Source organism: Dendronephthya gigantea, unplaced genomic scaffold (assembly GCF_004324835.1).
Source record: "Dendronephthya gigantea isolate DGI-Jeju-01 unplaced genomic scaffold, DenGig_1.0 000010F, whole genome shotgun sequence".
In the NCBI taxonomy this organism is placed as follows: Eukaryota; Metazoa; Cnidaria; class Anthozoa; order Malacalcyonacea; family Nephtheidae; genus Dendronephthya; species Dendronephthya gigantea.
In genome coordinates this window covers 1482933-1501662 of record NW_021163020.1, presented here as the reverse complement: position 1 = coordinate 1501662, position 18730 = coordinate 1482933, and the positions used below count along the sequence as shown (strand labels likewise).

Here is an 18730-nt window from a genome sequence, read left to right as displayed (position 1 = left end):
ACTACCATCACTAGCGGTAAACTGGAGACTGAGTTAATTAACTGTATTACACTAGCATTGGGGCCGAAGAGACTGAATAATGTCATCTTGAAACAGTTCCGTCTTGTTTCACTGATGGAAATTTGGTTTCAACGCCACCTAAAAAGGAATAAAAACACTTACAAAAGTTCCCGCACTATTTCCCTGAAAGATATAAATAGATGACAACGGAACTGGTACTCGGAAATTGCATATTGAAATCCATATTTATTGGAAGATTTTTCAATACCTATCGTTTACCAAAACATTGTTTCATGCGGAATTCTTCATTGCACAAATTAAAATCCAGAGAGATATTAAACAGGTGGCGTTTTATTAAATAATTGCCGGATACATCTTGCGCAGCAGAACAGAGAATTTATACATATCAAATATCCTGATGTTCATTCTGTGCTGAAATGAAACCGGATTATTTCCGTATCAAATTTGATCTTGTTAGAGTGCTAAATAGAATAGTAAAGTTTAAACAACACCATTACACCAGTTACATAATTTCTATTAAAATTTAACCGATTCCATTCGTCAATGCGATCATTCGTAGCTGTTTGCAACGTCGGTGATAATCGCTGCGAATGTCTTAATTCTCAACGCAAATTCCATTCCATCGTTCCGTTGTTACGGAGTCGTAAGACTCCGGAATGAGCATTATTTGTACCGGTCTTTATTCCGTAAATATCCGCCAATTAATTGCGTTGATGAATAACGTTATCTCGAAAGATTATCGTATAGCGCGCACATGTTTCCAATTGCACGCAAATTTACAGTCCTGCACAGTGTGCTTCCGAAACATAACTAGGACGTGCTTGTCCACTGCGACAACAACAGTAGCGCGCAATCGAAAGCAATACGCAGTTTCTCAAGATTCTCGCCAATTATGCTAATCAACATACTTGACGTTTGTGATTATCTTCTGCTTCTGCTTATTCTACTGCCCGGTTCTAACCAAAGAAGCTTAAAAACGGATGATCTTGAACGGAAGACCAAGACAGCCGAGAAAGGTGCTAAATCGGTAGGTGACGTACAAACATTTGTCAATTGCCAATTGCTTTTATTCTAAACATTAGAAGATTGTAATATTGAAACGCTGTAAACAATGCGGCCGCATATTGTCATCAAATTCGCTAGAATTGTTGATGATGGTAGCATGGAATGATGTAGAAGGCGATCTAAATATATAAGCTAGTGAACAGAATAGACATTATTCAGAGTTTATTATGTCTCAGCAGCAGTTGTTTCATAATAATTCTCATCAATATCTACCATTTCTAAATGCACTAAGCGTGTATCGAGTGTAGTTTTGGTCAGAATTTCCATGATATACAACTAACAAAATATTCATTTGGGGAATAGCTTTTTGAATGCGGGTATATATTTATACAGATTTTTGTAGCCACGGATGTTCCGATTCTTGAACTCGGAATTCTCAACCAAAACATAAAAGGAATTTAATACCCTTTGCGAATCAATACTTCGTTGAATAAATGCCATTAAATCTCTGTAAAATTCTATTTGTTTTTGACGCATATTAAGTCGTTTGTTATAGGAATTAAGAATGCCAAGAAAATGTGTTAAATAAAATACAATGGCCACGAATGTTTTACTACAATGTCACACGAAATTTTCAGCATATTTTATATGTGTTTGGGAGGAAAAAATGCTAAGATCATTTGAGCCGACAATCAATTAAAGTGAACGTATTTCGCCACTGGTACATCTTGTTTCGTTTTCATTGACTCCAAATATTCTGATTATGCAATGTAGAAGCAGATCAAGTCATGATAAATCCCTCAGATTAAACACAAATTTTTCTGTCATGTGTATCGTGTTAGAGATAGCATTCATTAAGTATTGGCTAATGAGTTAATGATAAAATAAGTGCTGTAGCCAGGGTGGATATCAAGTGTATCAAATGAACAACACATGGCTAAAACCATTATCGCCTCTTGACCAGGTTTACCGTAATACTCTGGAAGATTTCAACTAGTATTGTATGACGTCATGATATTTATAAAACGAGTCCAACACCCACCTTTCTTCGTGTCCCCAGACAAAGCTCTCTCAGTACGGAAGAGTGACCTTTATCTTACCTCGGTTAACAAGCAATGACAAATAACATGGATTAATCATGAGAACCAATTACGAATGGTAGACAGCTGACGCGTTCCCCTGGGACACAGACGAATAACAACCAACGCATACATTATTCGCCAATCGTCTGTCTCTTAAGCTATTGACACATCCCTGTTGAAAAATTGAAACAGCGCAAGCACTTGTCTGCATGCGTGGTTTTATTTGTAGAAAACTTTTGATACACTCAATTTTTTATATAAATTATATTGCAACAAAATGATTCGTAATCACCCACTTCATGGAAAAATATTTATTCCTCGACACAAAAGGCTGTCTAGCCTGTCTTTTATTGGATTAGTTTTCTAGCCGAGTAGCAGATAAAATATATTCTAAATAATTTTTCGTTTTAGTTTTCATCACTGGAAGAGAATTTCGTGGATGGCCAGTGCCCACCACGGTCAAATGGCGTCAGCATTAACGGAGCGAAAGAGTGTCGATACGACTGCACAAGTGATGTGGATTGTAGTGAAGACTACAAATGTTGCGAAAGTGGATGCTCGTTTTTGTGTGTGGAGCCATGGTTTCCAAATAGAGGTGTGTTAAACCTATGTTAAACCTATACCTTAGGAGGCGGACATGCAGGCTATGTCAGTGTAAATAAGCGTCGTACACTTCTTGAACCCATTGTGTGTATTTCTTGCAGTCGTAGATTGGACAAAGACGTCTGCAAGTAATCAAGTATCAGGTAAAGTAAATTTATCGTGTCTAAGATCTGTATCATAGTGAGATTCATCATGTTCATCAGAATTTCTAACCAACGAAACAGGTGATCCTGGACAACCAGAGCAGAGGAATGGACCATGGAAATCTAGAGGTTGGAGAACGTTAAAGTTTTGGGTGTTGAGGTTTTGTGAGATCATATTGAAGTTATTTCCTGCTATATTATAGGTGAACCTTGTAGTACAAGCGTTCTTGATGGACTGCAACCTCTCCGTTGCCCCTCAAACTACGAGTGTCAAATAAGCATGGAAGAAGATACACAGTTGAACATTCCCAACAGAGGAGAATGCATTCGAATACATGACAGAAGTATGCGAGTGTTATTCTAGCAATTTAAGTATGAATCAAATTTATTAACAAAGATGTATACTTTATCTTACAGAATTAGAAAACGGTGGCGCAGAGAACACGAACCATTCGAGTATTACTACACTCGAAACAGGTAACCTTATACGGCTATCGTCTGATCTGGGCTAAGTCCAGCTCGCAAATAAGTTACTCTCGTAGCCTTATTTTGATGTAACTCAGTGCCCAGAATCCTCTTATGCTGAAATGACATTTGCGCACTTCATAATTTCCTTCCAGAGTGCTCACACAGTGGAGAAGTATATAAACACAAGGAGAAATTTCGCAAAGATTGCAATATTTGGTATGAATTCGAATTGAGTATAAACGTTTAAGGTTAAGATAAGATTTTTCTTGGCAACAATGTTTCCTTGGCAACGTAGCTAGGAAACAGGTTTGCCAAGCTTATTTGTCCGTTTTTACGAAACCAGTCATTTTTCATTTGACTAGTGTGTGTCACAACGGTGTAGTATTCTGCAGTAGTCGGCCTTGTCCGCTCAAAATTGGCATTCCTGCAGCTGTGTCGAGCTACAAGGAACAGAAACAGACACCCAGAGATCAAATTATTAGCATAGACAGCGAAGAGGGGGTCAATGACGATGTCGTCAGAGAGTCGGGGTCATCAGGCTCGGGAGATGGTGGAGGGACTCAAGGGGAACGTCTTATAGAATTGAGCAGCGAAGCGGATAGGGGAGGATACGGAGATACCGAAGACGCGGAAGAAGAACCGACCAAGAATGGTGGTGTCAATATCACAAGCCGTCAATATGAACGCGAGGTTAGGATGGATTATAAAGATTACGGGTTTTACAGAAAATTAGACATATTTTCAAACAAACCTAACTGGATAATCAGTAATCTGATTTGCGTAATTCATGATAATAATCATCGCAATTACTTATCACAGCTTACATTGTTGACCAGATTAGTGTACAAACTCATTCAGAATCAGTGCCGCTGCTGCGAGTATAAGAGTTATAATGATTCTTATTACCAAATCAGGAAATCACTCCGATTGATAATGAGAGCAGTGGTGGCGGTGAAACACACACGGAATCAGGCCCGACTGAAATTGAGCCATCCGAGACAACAGAACCCAGCAGAACAACAAAGTTAACCACACCAGATATTCCTCCTTCGACAAGGAAAACGACCACGACAAGGAAAACGACCACGATAAGGTCAAAAATTACAACGCCTCAGCCCAGTACATCCAAATTGCCTCCTGATATCTCCACCCGGCCTCCAAGTATCGCCCAAACGAAAACGACAGAGCCTCGATTAATACAGACGACTAAACCCACGGAGGATGTCATTAGGTTGGAAGGAAGTGGATCAGGTACCGGTGCTCATGATTCGAGCGAAGATGAAGCTGGTTCAAGCGATGGATCAAGTGATGGATCAAGCGATGGATCAAGTGATGGTAATTTTTTTATGAATTGTTTTGATTTCGCGAAATTCTGCTATATTGTTTGCTTCATGAAACAGTTTCATATCTAAAGATCTCTCAGGAGACATGTGAAATTTATTGTGTAAAACGTTTTGTAACATGGCCTTTTTGTAACCTTTGAATTGTTCGCCTTTGATAAAATGACAAAAAGTCGAGATAAGGTAACGTAGAGAAACTTTATTTTAGGTTCTGGAAGCAGCCGTGAAAAACCAGTTTATCCCGATACGATTGTCTTGGGGAAATACATCAGAGACGAAGGTGATGAGGATGGAACAATTGAAGAAAACTTAAGAAACGATGTTCAAGTTCACGATGGTGCTCAAGGCCAGAGGTCTGAGAACGAGGAAGAAGAATCCAGGACAAGTGGCAAAAAGTTACGACGTAGTCACACTTCGGAATATTTTGCGACTACAGATGACGAACATTGAGAGGCAGACATTAGAAGCAAATTAGTAAATTTCTATTTCTAGAGAATTGTAAAATATAACTTTGTTAGCAAAGAAATTATTCATGGTTTATTTCTAATGTTGCACTCCCAGTTGTTTTTTTATTTGCGCCCCCAATTGTAAGTTTGGATCTGCTGCCTTGCTCGCTTGCCTCTTGCAGGCTGGCTGGCCCGCTTCTTGCGCTTCAACTTCTATATTTAGCTATATTCTCGCTTCTTCAACTTCTATTTTGAGTTTAAAATACTACTACCATCAGACGTTTTGTTTTGTGAATATTTATTTCACCGGCAACTGTCCGCAGTATAATCTAAGTATAACAGAATTGTGCGGTACATTAACATTGTCCATGGTTAGATTTTACTCCGAGTTAGACCAAACTCCGTGATGAAGTTGCTTAGTTGATCTTCTAACCAACGCGCTTTGTTTCTGAAAAATTGAACAGACATGAGTCAGAAATCAACGAAGTAAACTTACATGAAAAGCTCAAGGCTTTAATCTCACCCTAAGATACGAGCTTGGTTTTCAATTTTCTCTAAATTCGAAATTTCATCACTAAGTTTAGCAATCTCGCTTTCGACTTTCTTTTTCGCTGCATCCACTAAGTCACACAACCTCATGAAGGTGGATGATAATTCCCTGGAAAAGTGGAAGATCAAATTGACTGGAAAAAACGTTTCAACACATAAAGAAAAGCATTTTATTTACTGCAAAATTAATCGATAAGGCCTCACTTACTGCATAACTTGTTGACTACAGTTAGAGCTTGTCATACTGACAACCAGTTGAAGACGGTCCGCAGAATATGACACAAACTAAAACGATGTTTATGTACGATATTGAATGGTTGGAACTTTATATAATTGTGCCTGGACTGGATAGCTTTTTCTATTCTAAACAGTTCTCACAGCCATTCAGTCTGTGCTTCGGTGCTTGCATTTTGAATACTGAAGATTATGAACTGTAGATTATGGTGTTTTGGGAAGTGCTTATAGAGAAAGAAATCTTGTTATTTGCGGCTGAAGTCACATTAATATTGGGCTAAAAATATATCTCAATAATATGTACAACTAGGCGGTTATTTTACACGGTATCTTTTTACCTGTTTTTTAAACGTCTTTTCCTTCGCGTGATTGGTCCATCTGAGTCTCTCGATGACGTAAAGCGATGCATAGAGACCGCCACAACCGAGAATCAACTTCCAACCAACTATTCGCCATACCTACACATTTGCAAGGATGAGATCTCCTTCAGATATCTTTTGAAGTCCCTAAACTGCTTTCACCTGACTTAATAATACAGCTCCTTTTCTTATCACTTACCAGTCCACCAATAATAACAATTCCAGTCGCACTACTGGACGATAACGAGGCAATATTACGTATTACCGCCAACGTGAGCTCATCATCTTTCAACATTTCGTCACTACGACGACGGCTGCTAGTAACGGTTGCCTCACCTTCATCATTCTCAGATAATGATCTATATAAATTGAATATTGAATGGATGGATGATAGAAAATATCATCAAGAGGGAATGAGGTAATGAACAACGAGGTTCATGCTGAATAATTCATTAATCAAACCTTGGTGGAGTTCTGGAAGTTGATGGGAAATCATGTTCTCTGAACCGGGGATTGAAAGGACTGCTTGGTTTTTTAACTGGCAGCTGCAAAAGAGTAATACAATATGACTTGTGACAACATGCCAGAGCTATAGTGCCTTGAGATGTTACTTAATGAATAAATGAACCTACATCTGCTCCAAGAATAATGGCCAGTCTTCTGTTATACGGAGCAAGAAACTTTCTTAAAATGGTTCTCCAGCCAAGTGAAAAGTGAAATTCCAAGTCCTCTTGAAAATCGGAACAGATATTGTGAATATCCAACTGATATGACACCTCAAACTCATGTCTACAAGAAATTATTAAAACAACAACATTAGGACTAAATACTTCATCTAAGCCTCCACTTTAAGACTACCTTGAAGTTGATAAGTCCATGACTTCCTGAGGATGTTCAGGGGGAAGAAGTGCAACCAATCTGTCTACAAATTGAGGAAAAAACAAAGTGACCTTGACAGTAACCAACACTTTCAGACTGCAATATCATATATTACCTGTCATTGACTTTTTAGTTTCTTCAATAGACTGAGATAAAGCTGAACCACACCTTGTTGTGAGATTTCGCCCTAAGCCGTTGGCAATATGGGTGTGTAGCTCTCGTTTATATGTCCTGATAAAACCAGGATGTGTGTGAAATGGATGATCAAACTGATTCACCAATATTCCTAATCGTTTGATCTCATCACTCATTGCTTGAGCAACTTGATGTTCAACCTGCTCTTTGATTTCTTTTATTTTATTTTGGCACTCAAGGCTGACAAGATCAAGTTTCTCCTTCATCAACGCCAATCTTTCTTCCCAGCCACATTTCGCTTGCAAACATCTCAACCTGAGAGAATAATAAATGCTCAAAGGGGGTTTGAATGTAGTAACACAAGAAGTATGATGAGCAAGCAGTCATTGAACATTACCTTTCTGCTTTGGATTTTGCTTCAATTTTTTCCATGATTCTCTTGACCAAACCTGTTGTTTGGATGCCTTGAACAGCATGCGATTCAAACTTTGTCTGAATAGCAGATTTGGAAATGCATTCCTAGAAGTTAAATATACATTTGTAAGTGATCCAATTATTCATGCACACATCATAAAAAGGTTTCTACCTCAAATTTGCGTTCAAAATGTTCAAATTCCATGAGACGAGCTTGAAATCCTTCAGCATGAATGGCTGCTCCTGGAAAATAAATATTTGAATTTGCAATAACATCCCCAGAAAGAAAATTCACCCAACTGTTTTTTATGGCAATGGTTGATAATCAAATAATTGTTGCACCTGCTTCAGGCATTCCTTGGTTCTCTTGCATTCTTTTCATTAAGGTCTACATAACAAGATTTGCATGTTCAAGGAAATATTGCAGCTGAACTAATAGCTTCAGTTCAAATGAGCTATATTATTTTCAAATTTAACATACTTCTTTAGCTGACACAAAGAACACTCTGTCTTCAGCTTGTGATTTCTCCACACATTCCAATTCATTAGCCAGAAAGTTCACTGTCCTTTCTAGATGTTGGTTTTTGACCTTAAAACACAAGCATAGTGGTTGGAAAAATTATTTTCCTAACTAAAGTTTAAAAATAATTATATCCATTTGAATTGAACCTACTGCTTCCATAAATTCTGGTTCTGAGGCTGAAGCATCCCAACGGTTATTCAAAATAAATATATTTGGCCGTGACAACTTCTGATTAACTTTGGTAAAAAATTTCTTCTCCTGCAAAGGAAGAATTAGGAAGAATTCTGGGGTTGACTTGCAATACAGAAAAATGGTGATATACGTACTGTAACCATCAGAGTAGATTCTGCATTAGCAACCAGAACAAAAACATCAGCATCCAAGCAATAGTTATCAATCCAAGTGTCCAAATCAGGACTAACATCAATACCAGGACTACAAGCATATGTTGAAAAAAGGGATTGAGTACTCAAGGAAGCAATAAAATATATATACTAATATAGAAGTACATACCTATCAACAAGGATAATGTCATTCCGCAATAATGCACACCTTAGATTTAATAGAAAATAAGTCATTAGTGATGCAGAGCAATATTTGTAATGCCACAGTGCAATATGACATACTTTGATTTTGGCCAATGAACTTGAATTAGGCTGCTTGGATCTAACTTTTCTTGACAAAGTTCATGAGCCAACTGACTGAGTGACTAGAGAAAAAACAAGAACATTGCAATACTGTATCTCCTGGGGAGTGAGAGGATCTTTCAGAAAAGCAATGCCTGACTGTGCCAAGTTAATTCCAATACCTGAACATTTCTTCTTTCTTCTGAGCCAGGGGTGAGAACATATGGTGTTTCAACCTCAGTTCCACTTACACTCAGAAAACAACTTGTGGTGTGACCAATTCCAGCAGGCAGGATTCGATCTCTCAACATAGCATTAATGACAGTACTCTTGCCATTGCTTGTCCGACCAAAGAACGCTACTTTCATGTTGTCTCTGCTTAGTACTTCCGTGATTCCTGCAACCTGGCTGAGGAAAGCTTTAACCTGTGTAGAGAATATTTATCATACAGTCCTGCATCATTTTATAAACGATCAACCTCAAATCTCAATCCTAAAATAAATCGAACATCACATACGGTATACCTCATTTGAACTGGAATCAACTTCTTTTACGAATTCGTCTGAGACATAACACTTTTCTTCCAGAAAGGTAGACGCTTCTCCTAGGTAGCTAGCTATCTCCTGAAACGTTTTGTTGATCTTACTCTTCGCTTTGCTAAACAGCTGAAGTGGAGACTCCACACCATTCGCATGATCTTGAAGAAGACTCCTTTGCCGTTCAATATGACTCATTGATCGTCTAGAATTGTTTCCATTCATTTCTCAAGCCCTTTAAGCTTTGTTTTAACAAAACGTATCCTTTTGACTCCCTGAAACATTAAATCCCAGCAATCGGGAAGAGTTTTAATGAGTTCTTCAATTATATTCAACCGAAAAAACGAAAACCACATTCCAACTCTTCTCCATTTGACTTTTGATTTACATTGCATAAGAAAAATAGTTAGGTACTTCAAGTAAACGGCATTTTTGCAGAAGCGCGCAAAAAAGCGCTAAAATTCTCAGTTTCCGGCCAAAAATGGACTGAAAAGTTCGCAATTCATGTTAATTGCATGAAGATGAAAGAAATGTACAATAGTACTGCACAAAATTTGAACATTCTTTACACAAACTACAGAATCATTGGCTTAATAATCAGTATTTGTTATCATTTACAATTTATTCACGACAATGTCAAAGGCATTTCTGACGCAAGACTGGAACTGGCCTTCAGCCTTCTCTCGACAAACTAATTTCAAATCAATCTCAGTTATTACAATATTTAGAGAACATAATCCCGTGATAAATTTCTATCTATTTCCAACAAATTATTGAGATATATAATATAAATATTTGACGATAAAAATGCAATTTTCGTCTACCAGTATATCAATCTCTTTTCAAGCTTCTTTTCATTGATATTCCTGTCTAAATTAGGCTTGGTTTCAACTAAAAAAATAATACAATAATTTTGCGACTTTCACCAGTCCTTTCATTGTGGTTCACCACAAAATCAACGCCGTTTAGTTTATTGAATCAATCATCAAGTATTTTCACTAAATTAATTTCAAACATGATGGGCACTATGATGGAACCTCCAAACAACAGTTCCCGTACCTCGTCCACCGAAAACTTTTCATCGAAGGGATAATTTCCCGAGTGGGTGGAGGAGCTCTTTCCCCGGTATTCAAAGCGGTCACATGTGAAACTCGTGTGCAGACCTTCGCCAAATTTAACATCAACGTGGTATGCCAGCTCAACTCTGCCATGTTCATGTCCGAGGTTCTCAACAACCAGGTACAAGGTGGTCTCATCTTGACACGGGGAAAGGTCCAAACGCAAGTGCATTTTATACCCGAGGTACCAAAAACTCGAGGATTGCGTGGAGTGACTGGAGGTCTCTTCATCAAACGCGAACATCTCAGGTTCGGGGTCAAGGATCCACGTGAATGTCGGGTTTTTTGGTTCGCACCACTGACGAGACCCCCTGCATGCCTCGCGTCGTTTGGGGGGTAGTGCGTGATTAGTGATTGCTTTCAAATAAATTGTATCGAAATCGTCGAGCTGCGTGGCAACCTCGTGCTCTCGTACAACATCGTGAATGTACGTCGGTTTCATCTGATCAAATCGTACCAGGTTCAAGAGATCGGAGTAGCTCGTAATGTCTTCGTACAGTTCCATGTTTGTCTCAATCCACTTCATCAACGCGATGAACACGGTGTTCTCTGATTGTACGATGAGCCGATCGCTATCGAGTATGAAGCGAAGTGCATGCTCGGAAAGAGTCGCGAACTTCTCGGATTCCCACGTCTCGTCGAGCGGTTCAAATTCAGTAAGAAGAAGCAATTCCACGTTCTTCATCACCTGACCAAGTTCAGGCATCCCCCCTGAGTTGACTGCTTCAATGATCGTCTCACAAATCTCTAGCGTGAGAGGAAGGGCCTCCAATACACGTCTGGCCTTGATGGATGGAAAGCGGGCATCAAATTTTACTGACAGTCGTATGACATTCATCAGCTGGGCGATATCGAGGTTATCTAGGACATCTGGGTCGTAGATGGATCTTAAAAGCAATAAGAAGCCTTCCTCCTCAGATTCGGAAACCTTCATGCGAAATTCGGCGTTTGTGCATTCTTGCATGCCGGACTCAAACAAGAGACTTCGGAAATAACTGCTGTTCACGGCCAACCACGAGGCGTGCACGAAGATACGATGTTCCCTTATCACGCCCGTGCCACGAGCACTGGGAGAGACATATTCCTCTTCTTCAACGAGTTCTCCCTCATTCTCGACAATAATGCTTCCAGTTTCACTCTCGCAATCCAGTCTATCGTCATCCGGTTTCTCACTGCACACATACGACATGGAACTTCCGTTTTCAACTGCGTCCTCAGTTCCGGCATTCATCTCTCTTCCGGATTTTACGGATTCAATGCTTGCTTCTCTGAAAAGACTTCTTGGTTGCGGAATTGGCCTCACTGGCATAGAATGAGCCTTGGACTCTTCTAGGTTTTCTTTGTCCTCTTCCTCGCGATAAATAAATTCTGCGGAAGGCAAGGATTGTGCAGAATTATCTTTTTCTCTGCATGCATGATGGAATTCACTTGGACCCTCCCAATTAGTGCTTTTCTTTTTCCTGTCACAGAAGACACTGTTTCTTTCGGTTTCACTTTCGTTGCAAAAACCTACACTGATGCGACCTCCTAATTTTCCAGAAACTGATATATTTTTTTGAGCATCAAAGGTCCATGATCGGCTGCCTATGTTGGAAATTTCGGGCGTTCGACTATCAATGTAAGATGACGCCTTTGAAGAATCATTTGAATCAGTGCTATATAAATCTCCGTCATCTTTAGACTCTCGAGATTCTTCGAGCAGTTCTGCCGGCACTGCCTCTTCATTCAAATGTACAACGTTGTTAAAAGATCTCGAAGATTGGATGAAGCTTGCGCCTTCATCAGTTTTGATATTCGCTTTCGATTTTACATAATTCGCTGCATCATAAGTTGCATTTAACTCTAATCTTTCAGTTATCTCACGCATTTCATAATCATCCGGCATTACTTGCAGAATAAGCACTCTGTCGTGTATATCTTCTTGGTTGTACTCGTTTTTGAACAGTTCAGCCCGCTCTAAAATTTCCTTTTGCTTAAATTTTGTAGGTAGACCACTGACTTCGTGTCTTTCTACCCGCGGCCACAACGGCTTCCCCTTCATTCCCACACTTTTACCACTTTTCTTCTTATGGAAAGACATGCTGTACTGACAAATTTGGACTACTTCAAATCAATTAAAGGTAAGTATACTAATCTTCGAACTGAACAGTAACACAAACATAATTTACAAGAAACCTTTACAGTTGATAGCACTTCCGTTTTTGATTTAAAGATCATTGTACCACACTTCCGGTCGACTGTTTCTCATTTTACTCATCTTGGAGACTTGGACGCTATTGTACGTTTCAACACGACAAAATAGGGAAAATACGGCGTATTTTTTCGATTTATTAAGAATAGTTTCAGCCAAACAAGTTGCTCAAGTTTACAACAAAATATTTTATCATTTTTTGTACACCAGCATTAAAAATTCACGATCAATTTTTTCGTTTGTAGGTCATTAACATGGCGTTTGCGGTGATAAATATTTTCTGCCATTTATAAAACGTGCATTTAGTTATTTTGCTGCTTATAAATATAGCATGATTATAATTAATTAAAATAATATGTATTAGGCATTATAATAATTACTATAACATCACATCATTCACATGGCATATTTTATGTTTTTTCATAATTTATATCATAAGTCTTCATTCTCCACATTGCATTAAAAACTCCTATTGCCATCTGTATGACTTCACCCTGTGTTTATTCGAGAAAATGAATAATCGTCATAAACGTCTGGTGAATGCATCTCTGGGTCTACTAATGTCCAATGACTTCAACCCAGTGTCAAGTGATACTGTCAGATGAAGATGCAAATATTTCATGTCAATGTTTCCTCAGAACGAATATACTCTCCAGTATCTGCTTGATGAAAGCAAATGATATCAGTAGGATTGGCCCGACGACAATCTTGTGTTGATCTGGCTGCAACACCGAACCCCTTCACGAAAAAGAATGCATTGTTATTATGATGAGATTGGAATCCTAAGAGAAACTAACACAATATATTTCAAAATATAACAAATATGATACAGAAAATGAACAGTATTGTTACCAGTGGCAGATCATTCATTGAGTAAACAACAACACCCTGATATTGCTCTGTGTTCTCTGTTATTCTACCCAAGCCTGATTTCGCAACATGGTTTCCATAAAGAAATGACTGTTCAGCACCAGGTTTTACCCAAATCTTAAACTATGAATAGATATATGTGTATGGTTGGATCGATTGAATAAAACAGAGGAAAACATGCAAGCAGTCTTCGATACCAACCTTTGCATAGGGTGCAAGAAAATCAAGGGCAGTTATATGCAAGCGAAATTTCCCTGATTTAGTTATCTTGCCAAAACAGGTGCCGAGGGAGACGAGATTCTCCCTCGCAACATTTGTCGCTTTTCTCATAATGTTCTCCCTAGAAATAAATCACTACTATTATCAGGTAATCATCTAGGGATATTCAGTGATTTAATGGCTATTAGTGATTTAATAGGGATATATGGCCACTTTACCTGACATAATATATCCTATCCTTGTGAAGCCTAAAACAGTAATTTCCATCAGGACGTTCAATAAGGAGTTTGAGATTTTCTCCAATACTACAATGAAATACACACACTTGTCTTCACATATTTAGACTGTCTGGACAATGGACATATTAATCCAACTCTTATTATAAACGATAAATCTGAAGGCAAATATCTTACTATTTCGATAGTTTTTCAAACACAAGCTTCGTCTCTTCTTCCGTCAACGGCCTCATTCTCAAAAGACTTTAAATTTTATATTTAATTCGAATTATTCTTCTCTTGTGAAAACCTCCACTCCTCGAGCATCGGCCATGTGCAATTATGCGCCCGTGACGATGCCGGTCAGTGACATAAATTTAAATCCTAATTTAAAGAGACCATCGCCATAATCACCATGGCAACGCGTTCTAAACAACATGGCGGACGTAAACAAACAAGGAGATCAAAAGATGAAATTTCTAATCCAGCTAGTTATAGAAATGCTTGTGTAGCGTGATGTACAGAAACGAGCCGTAGGAGGTCATAAAACGGGTTTGCAAGCTCTTTAGATTTTCAATCATGAGTTTACCTCTTGTGGCATCGGCAATGAATTTGCACTCGGTACAAATTAGGAATATGCGCACTCGATGTTTGCAGGAAGGTAAGTTGTTTTCTACTTAAATAACTGGTTGCGTAATGTGTTGTCTTTTCACGGGTGTTTATTAGTGGTGTTAATAGAAAAAAACCCATTTTAGCCTATCTCAAGAAACATGGTCTCAACAAGAATCTTCAGCCCAACTTAACTTCCTCTAAAGCTCGTTTGCACAAACGCAAATCGACACGAAAAAAGACGACGAAACAGCCAAGTCCACTCATCGTTGTTGATGAGAATGATTCCGAAAGTAAGAAGTCTGAAAAATCCAACCGTTTGTGTAATCAAGGCAACAAAAGGTCTCGTCGAGTTAACAAAAACCGAACTGCAAAGAATACGAAGGACTTGAATAATTCATCATCTACTGGGATAGTTTGCTCAGTGAGGAAACTCATAACATCCTATTCCAACAGAAACATCTCTTCAACAGCACAGAATTTGTGGAAAACCCCCAAAGTCAGCCCAAGACCAAAAACCAGTTCTGGAGAGGAGGCATTAACCCAGTTAACAGAGATCAAAATTAAAAGACAAAGCTGTCCACCTCCAATACTCCCGCAATCCACATCCCCTGCCAGCAGGAATGCAAAGTTAAAGAAAGTTTATTACTCTGAGCCACATTCCCAAATTATGACTGGGGTTCCCTGTGTACCACCAGTCTCACCACTCAATGGTAAGATAGGTTCAGCTCCACCCAACCTTTGCACAGTAATGTATGTGGTTTTCCACCTGTACAAAAACTGGACCAACAAATTTGTTTACTGAAACTTTGCTTACTGTAGTTTTGTAACAATGATTTTACACACATCATTGTTCAATTGTTCATTTTTAGATGGTTTTGTTACTGTGGAAATAGTTCCTTGCCTGGCTGATATTAAAGTAAGTTCATTTGTTGTGTACTTTCATGAAAGCATACCCATGTTCTCTAATCAATACAATAATCCTCTTACAAGGTACACTTGTTCTTCTTTTCATTTTCAGAGTCAACAATTAATCAAATCAAAGCTAAGATGTCTAGGTAATGAAAGAGGATGTGAACATTTGATTCATGCAAAACTTGTTGGTTCATTGTTTCTTCATATTTATATAGTAACACAACGACAGAAACAAGATGAAAAACTTAGAGAAAAAATTCAAAAGGAAGTGAAACGAAAGGAGAGAGAGCGAAGTGAAAATTTAAGGCAACAACGCCGGGCAGAGGTAAGACATTTCATATGCCTATTACCCACAAATATATACTACCATGGCTTAACAGTATATTGTATTCACTTCCAGTTCTCCTCACTTTGATTTCTTACTTTCTTTCAATTCTTTGTCTTTAGATTTATGCTTTAAATGAAGTAATGACAGAGCATGAGAGAAACAAATTTTTGCAATTTATGAAAGAGAAAAACGAAGGTCCTACATCAATATCATTGCATGTTTGATTGTAGGCAACTTAATGTCCCTACCAGTAAAGTAGTTATTTAGTATTAAAACTACATTTAGTATTTTATACAAAGTTCCACTAAGAATTGGATTACAGATAAATAGTAAATAAAAATTCCCAATATAATCAATGTAAAGATAAAATTATGGTCTGTTTATGTTATTATTATTTATCGCCATAAAAATGTAAACTAAGCCATATTGGTCCTGTAAAATATAGCATTATATTTGTGTAATATGAATAATTTGTTATTCATTCAAGATTGAACCTTACGACCATGAGTGAATCCGCCCTTTTCTCACATTTACCTTCAAATTGTTTTGTGTTCTCTACTCTGCAGCAACATCACTTGAACTTTCTCCATCGTTGTCAACATTTGTCATCCGCTGTCGTTTCTTCGCACGGATATCATTAAGTGTTTCCTCAATGGAACGCAGATCCTTTTTGTTTTCACTAGGAACTGAAACCAAGAGAAGGTCCATAAGTTTTAAACAAATATAGTCCTGTGCAAATACACACATTGAAAATTCTCATTATTTCTCCACTGCCTTTCATTTTGTCTCAGGCCCTTCACAGCTTCCTCCTTTTTGCAAAATATCTGTAACTATCAACTAAAGATAGTCATTAATCAATGCTAACCGTTTCCAAAAGTTTTATTGGTAACTGTCAATCTTGCACTATCCTTTCCACTTTCTTTGCCAATAAGGTGTTCATATTTCTCTTTATAATTTGTTCTGGGTCGTTTTGGTGCGGACCTAGATTCAGGCTTTGTTTGGACACTAGCAGCTTTACGTTTCTAGAAACAACATTAAGATATCATGGATTTGCAGAGATATTTTTTGGAAACTGTCCACATCAATATTTTACCTTTTCTTGTAACATTTGCTTAACTTTTTCAGGGTCATATTCCTAGAAAATAACACATACTTTTAATGCCCTATGTTGTTTTACTGCCTCTGAAATAATTATTGACAAGGTACATAAAAATACTAGCTATATTTTATCAGTTTCAAACTGTTCTTCACCTTGCTGTTTCTCATGATTGTTAGTTCTTCTTCACTCGGTGCAAACTCCTTAAGAAACCAATCAAATACATCATTATAGCAGAGAGCTCTGTTTTACCTTATTTCCAGGAACATACAAGACAAGTGAAATTTAGTTTTTCTTCCTTTGAGTGCAAATATTTTCATAAATCTTTACTCTAAATGCATCACTTAGACAATAACAGTTACACACTAACTTTTTTGAAAAGGACAATACATCTGCCAAATTCTTCTTCCCCAAATGAATATGAAGTTATTCCAGCTATTTCAGCAACATCATGACTAAATAAACACCACAGTTAAACATAAATAAGAAAAGGCCTTCTTCACCAAGGATGGAATCATGGAATTACTAGAGGTTTCTACTAAAAGATTTAACTTTAAAACTTTTTACTTACATAATGCTCCTCTGTACACTCTCCATTGGTTTATACTCATGGTGTTTTTTATCGAGATTCTTCATGAAATCATTTACTTCTTTTTCTATCTTCAAATGTTACATAAAAGAAAACAATTTCTGTTTTGTGAGTTGTGACTTTCTCATTGTATATATTTACAGAGATGAACACATGTACATATGCAAAGAATCAAAGCAGACTAGAGTTTGTTTTCAAACTAGAATTAAGATCCTATCCTACATTAATGGAGTCTTGTACTTTAATGAAAAATGTTTATGTAGTTGTAGTTTTGGAGTTGTAATGACTCCTCAATCATCACTCATTTTTTATGGGGAAAATGTTATTATAAGTGTTGTTTACTTCATTAGCTATAAAAGTATACAACACCTGTGAGATAAGGAGATCATTAACTTCAATTGATCTGAAAAATCCAAACAAATACCTCGCCTCGAAATTTATCACGTTTAAGCTTTTCTTCTGCTTGCAGACTTTCCAGTTTCTCTTTCTGTTCTAAAAAGAATCAAGGATAAGAAGTGTTCACATTAGATGGATGGCATGAATCATCAATTATTAGTTTTACATCATTGCATAGGGTAGGAGATTACAGTTAACGCATTCTGTTGTAAAACGTGGTGAACACATCTTTGATTTTAATGGTACCTTTCAGTCTTTTTTGCTTTGCTTTGTCAATTTTGTTAGTCGGAGGAGCATCCATGTTACTCAATATGGAGCCAAGCAAATCCATTTTGTCTTTAGTGTTATACCGTAAAGCGATCTCACAAAAAAAACTTTGCAAAAATCAATGAAATCTACATTTTATTTATTTATTTGTTGTTATCAGTTGGTAAAATCTCATTATTCTGGTTTCTTCTTCTTCATACGGATACTTCATCTTGTATCGTTATTTTTGATCCACTGATCTGAAAATGCACTGATCTGAATAGCGAGGCCGATAAAAGGTTGGTGTCAGGGATTACCAACAGTGTCATAAAAAAACTAAATAAGTATCAGAGCTACAATTCTGCAATATTTTGAAAACAGTATTTAGTCCGATCTATCAATGATACCGAGCTCTCTAAGAGCATTATGCTGACCTATACTCATTTACCAATTTGTTACATTCTAAATCTAACCTTGATATGAGATTATTCATGACTTCGTCACAGCGTCAATATTTAAATATGGCGAGACCAATCAGACCATGGGTACAGTATGACATCCTCGTGATGAGTAAT

General features: G+C 37.6%; 5 protein-coding genes across 5 annotated transcripts; 2 read left to right on the top strand and 3 right to left on the bottom strand.

Moving 5' to 3' along the window:
• Nucleotides 1-794: 794 nt before the first annotated feature.
• LOC114518304 lies at nt 795-5194 on the top strand. The gene is made up of 10 exons (XM_028538278.1): nt 795-1048; nt 2520-2703; nt 2813-2854; nt 2936-2983; nt 3058-3198; nt 3272-3331; nt 3475-3538; nt 3685-4012; nt 4237-4657; nt 4871-5194. Exons 1-10 carry the CDS (start codon nt 914-916, stop codon nt 5110-5112), a joined length of 1665 nt encoding a protein of 554 aa, XP_028394079.1. The 5' UTR covers nt 795-913; the 3' UTR covers nt 5113-5194.
• A 165-nt stretch (nt 5195-5359) lies between these two features.
• Nucleotides 5360-9739, bottom strand: LOC114518303 (mitofusin-2-like). The gene is made up of 19 exons (XM_028538277.1): nt 9352-9739; nt 9010-9252; nt 8828-8910; nt 8715-8753; nt 8528-8636; nt 8352-8459; nt 8160-8267; nt 8021-8066; nt 7851-7921; nt 7662-7783; nt 7245-7579; nt 7109-7172; nt 6883-7039; nt 6713-6795; nt 6450-6609; nt 6230-6349; nt 5866-5942; nt 5632-5766; nt 5360-5556 (listed from the first exon to the last, which is right to left on the bottom strand). Exons 1-19 carry the CDS (start codon nt 9586-9588, stop codon nt 5481-5483), a joined length of 2373 nt encoding a protein of 790 aa, XP_028394078.1. The 5' UTR covers nt 9589-9739; the 3' UTR covers nt 5360-5480.
• A 3072-nt stretch (nt 9740-12811) lies between these two features.
• Nucleotides 12812-14394, bottom strand: LOC114518354 (60S ribosome subunit biogenesis protein NIP7 homolog). Its single transcript, XM_028538333.1, has 5 exons — nt 14175-14394; nt 13980-14066; nt 13744-13882; nt 13525-13665; nt 12812-13410 (listed from the first exon to the last, which is right to left on the bottom strand). The coding sequence occupies exons 1-5, from the start codon at nt 14228-14230 to the stop codon at nt 13291-13293; spliced, it is 543 nt and encodes a 180-aa protein (XP_028394134.1). The 5' UTR covers nt 14231-14394; the 3' UTR covers nt 12812-13290.
• A 23-nt stretch (nt 14395-14417) lies between these two features.
• Nucleotides 14418-16073, top strand: LOC114518352 (probable serine/threonine-protein kinase irlA). Its single transcript, XM_028538331.1, has 6 exons — nt 14418-14637; nt 14732-15298; nt 15458-15504; nt 15607-15643; nt 15716-15825; nt 15948-16073. Exons 1-6 carry the CDS (start codon nt 14556-14558, stop codon nt 16050-16052), a joined length of 948 nt encoding a protein of 315 aa, XP_028394132.1. The 5' UTR covers nt 14418-14555; the 3' UTR covers nt 16053-16073.
• A 292-nt stretch (nt 16074-16365) lies between these two features.
• Nucleotides 16366-18642, bottom strand: LOC114518353 (sperm-associated antigen 7 homolog). Its single transcript, XM_028538332.1, has 8 exons — nt 18156-18642; nt 17938-18005; nt 17496-17584; nt 17295-17379; nt 17080-17127; nt 16922-16963; nt 16694-16850; nt 16366-16514 (listed from the first exon to the last, which is right to left on the bottom strand). The coding sequence occupies exons 1-8, from the start codon at nt 18238-18240 to the stop codon at nt 16384-16386; spliced, it is 705 nt and encodes a 234-aa protein (XP_028394133.1). The 5' UTR covers nt 18241-18642; the 3' UTR covers nt 16366-16383.
• Nucleotides 18643-18730: the final 88 nt, after the last annotated feature.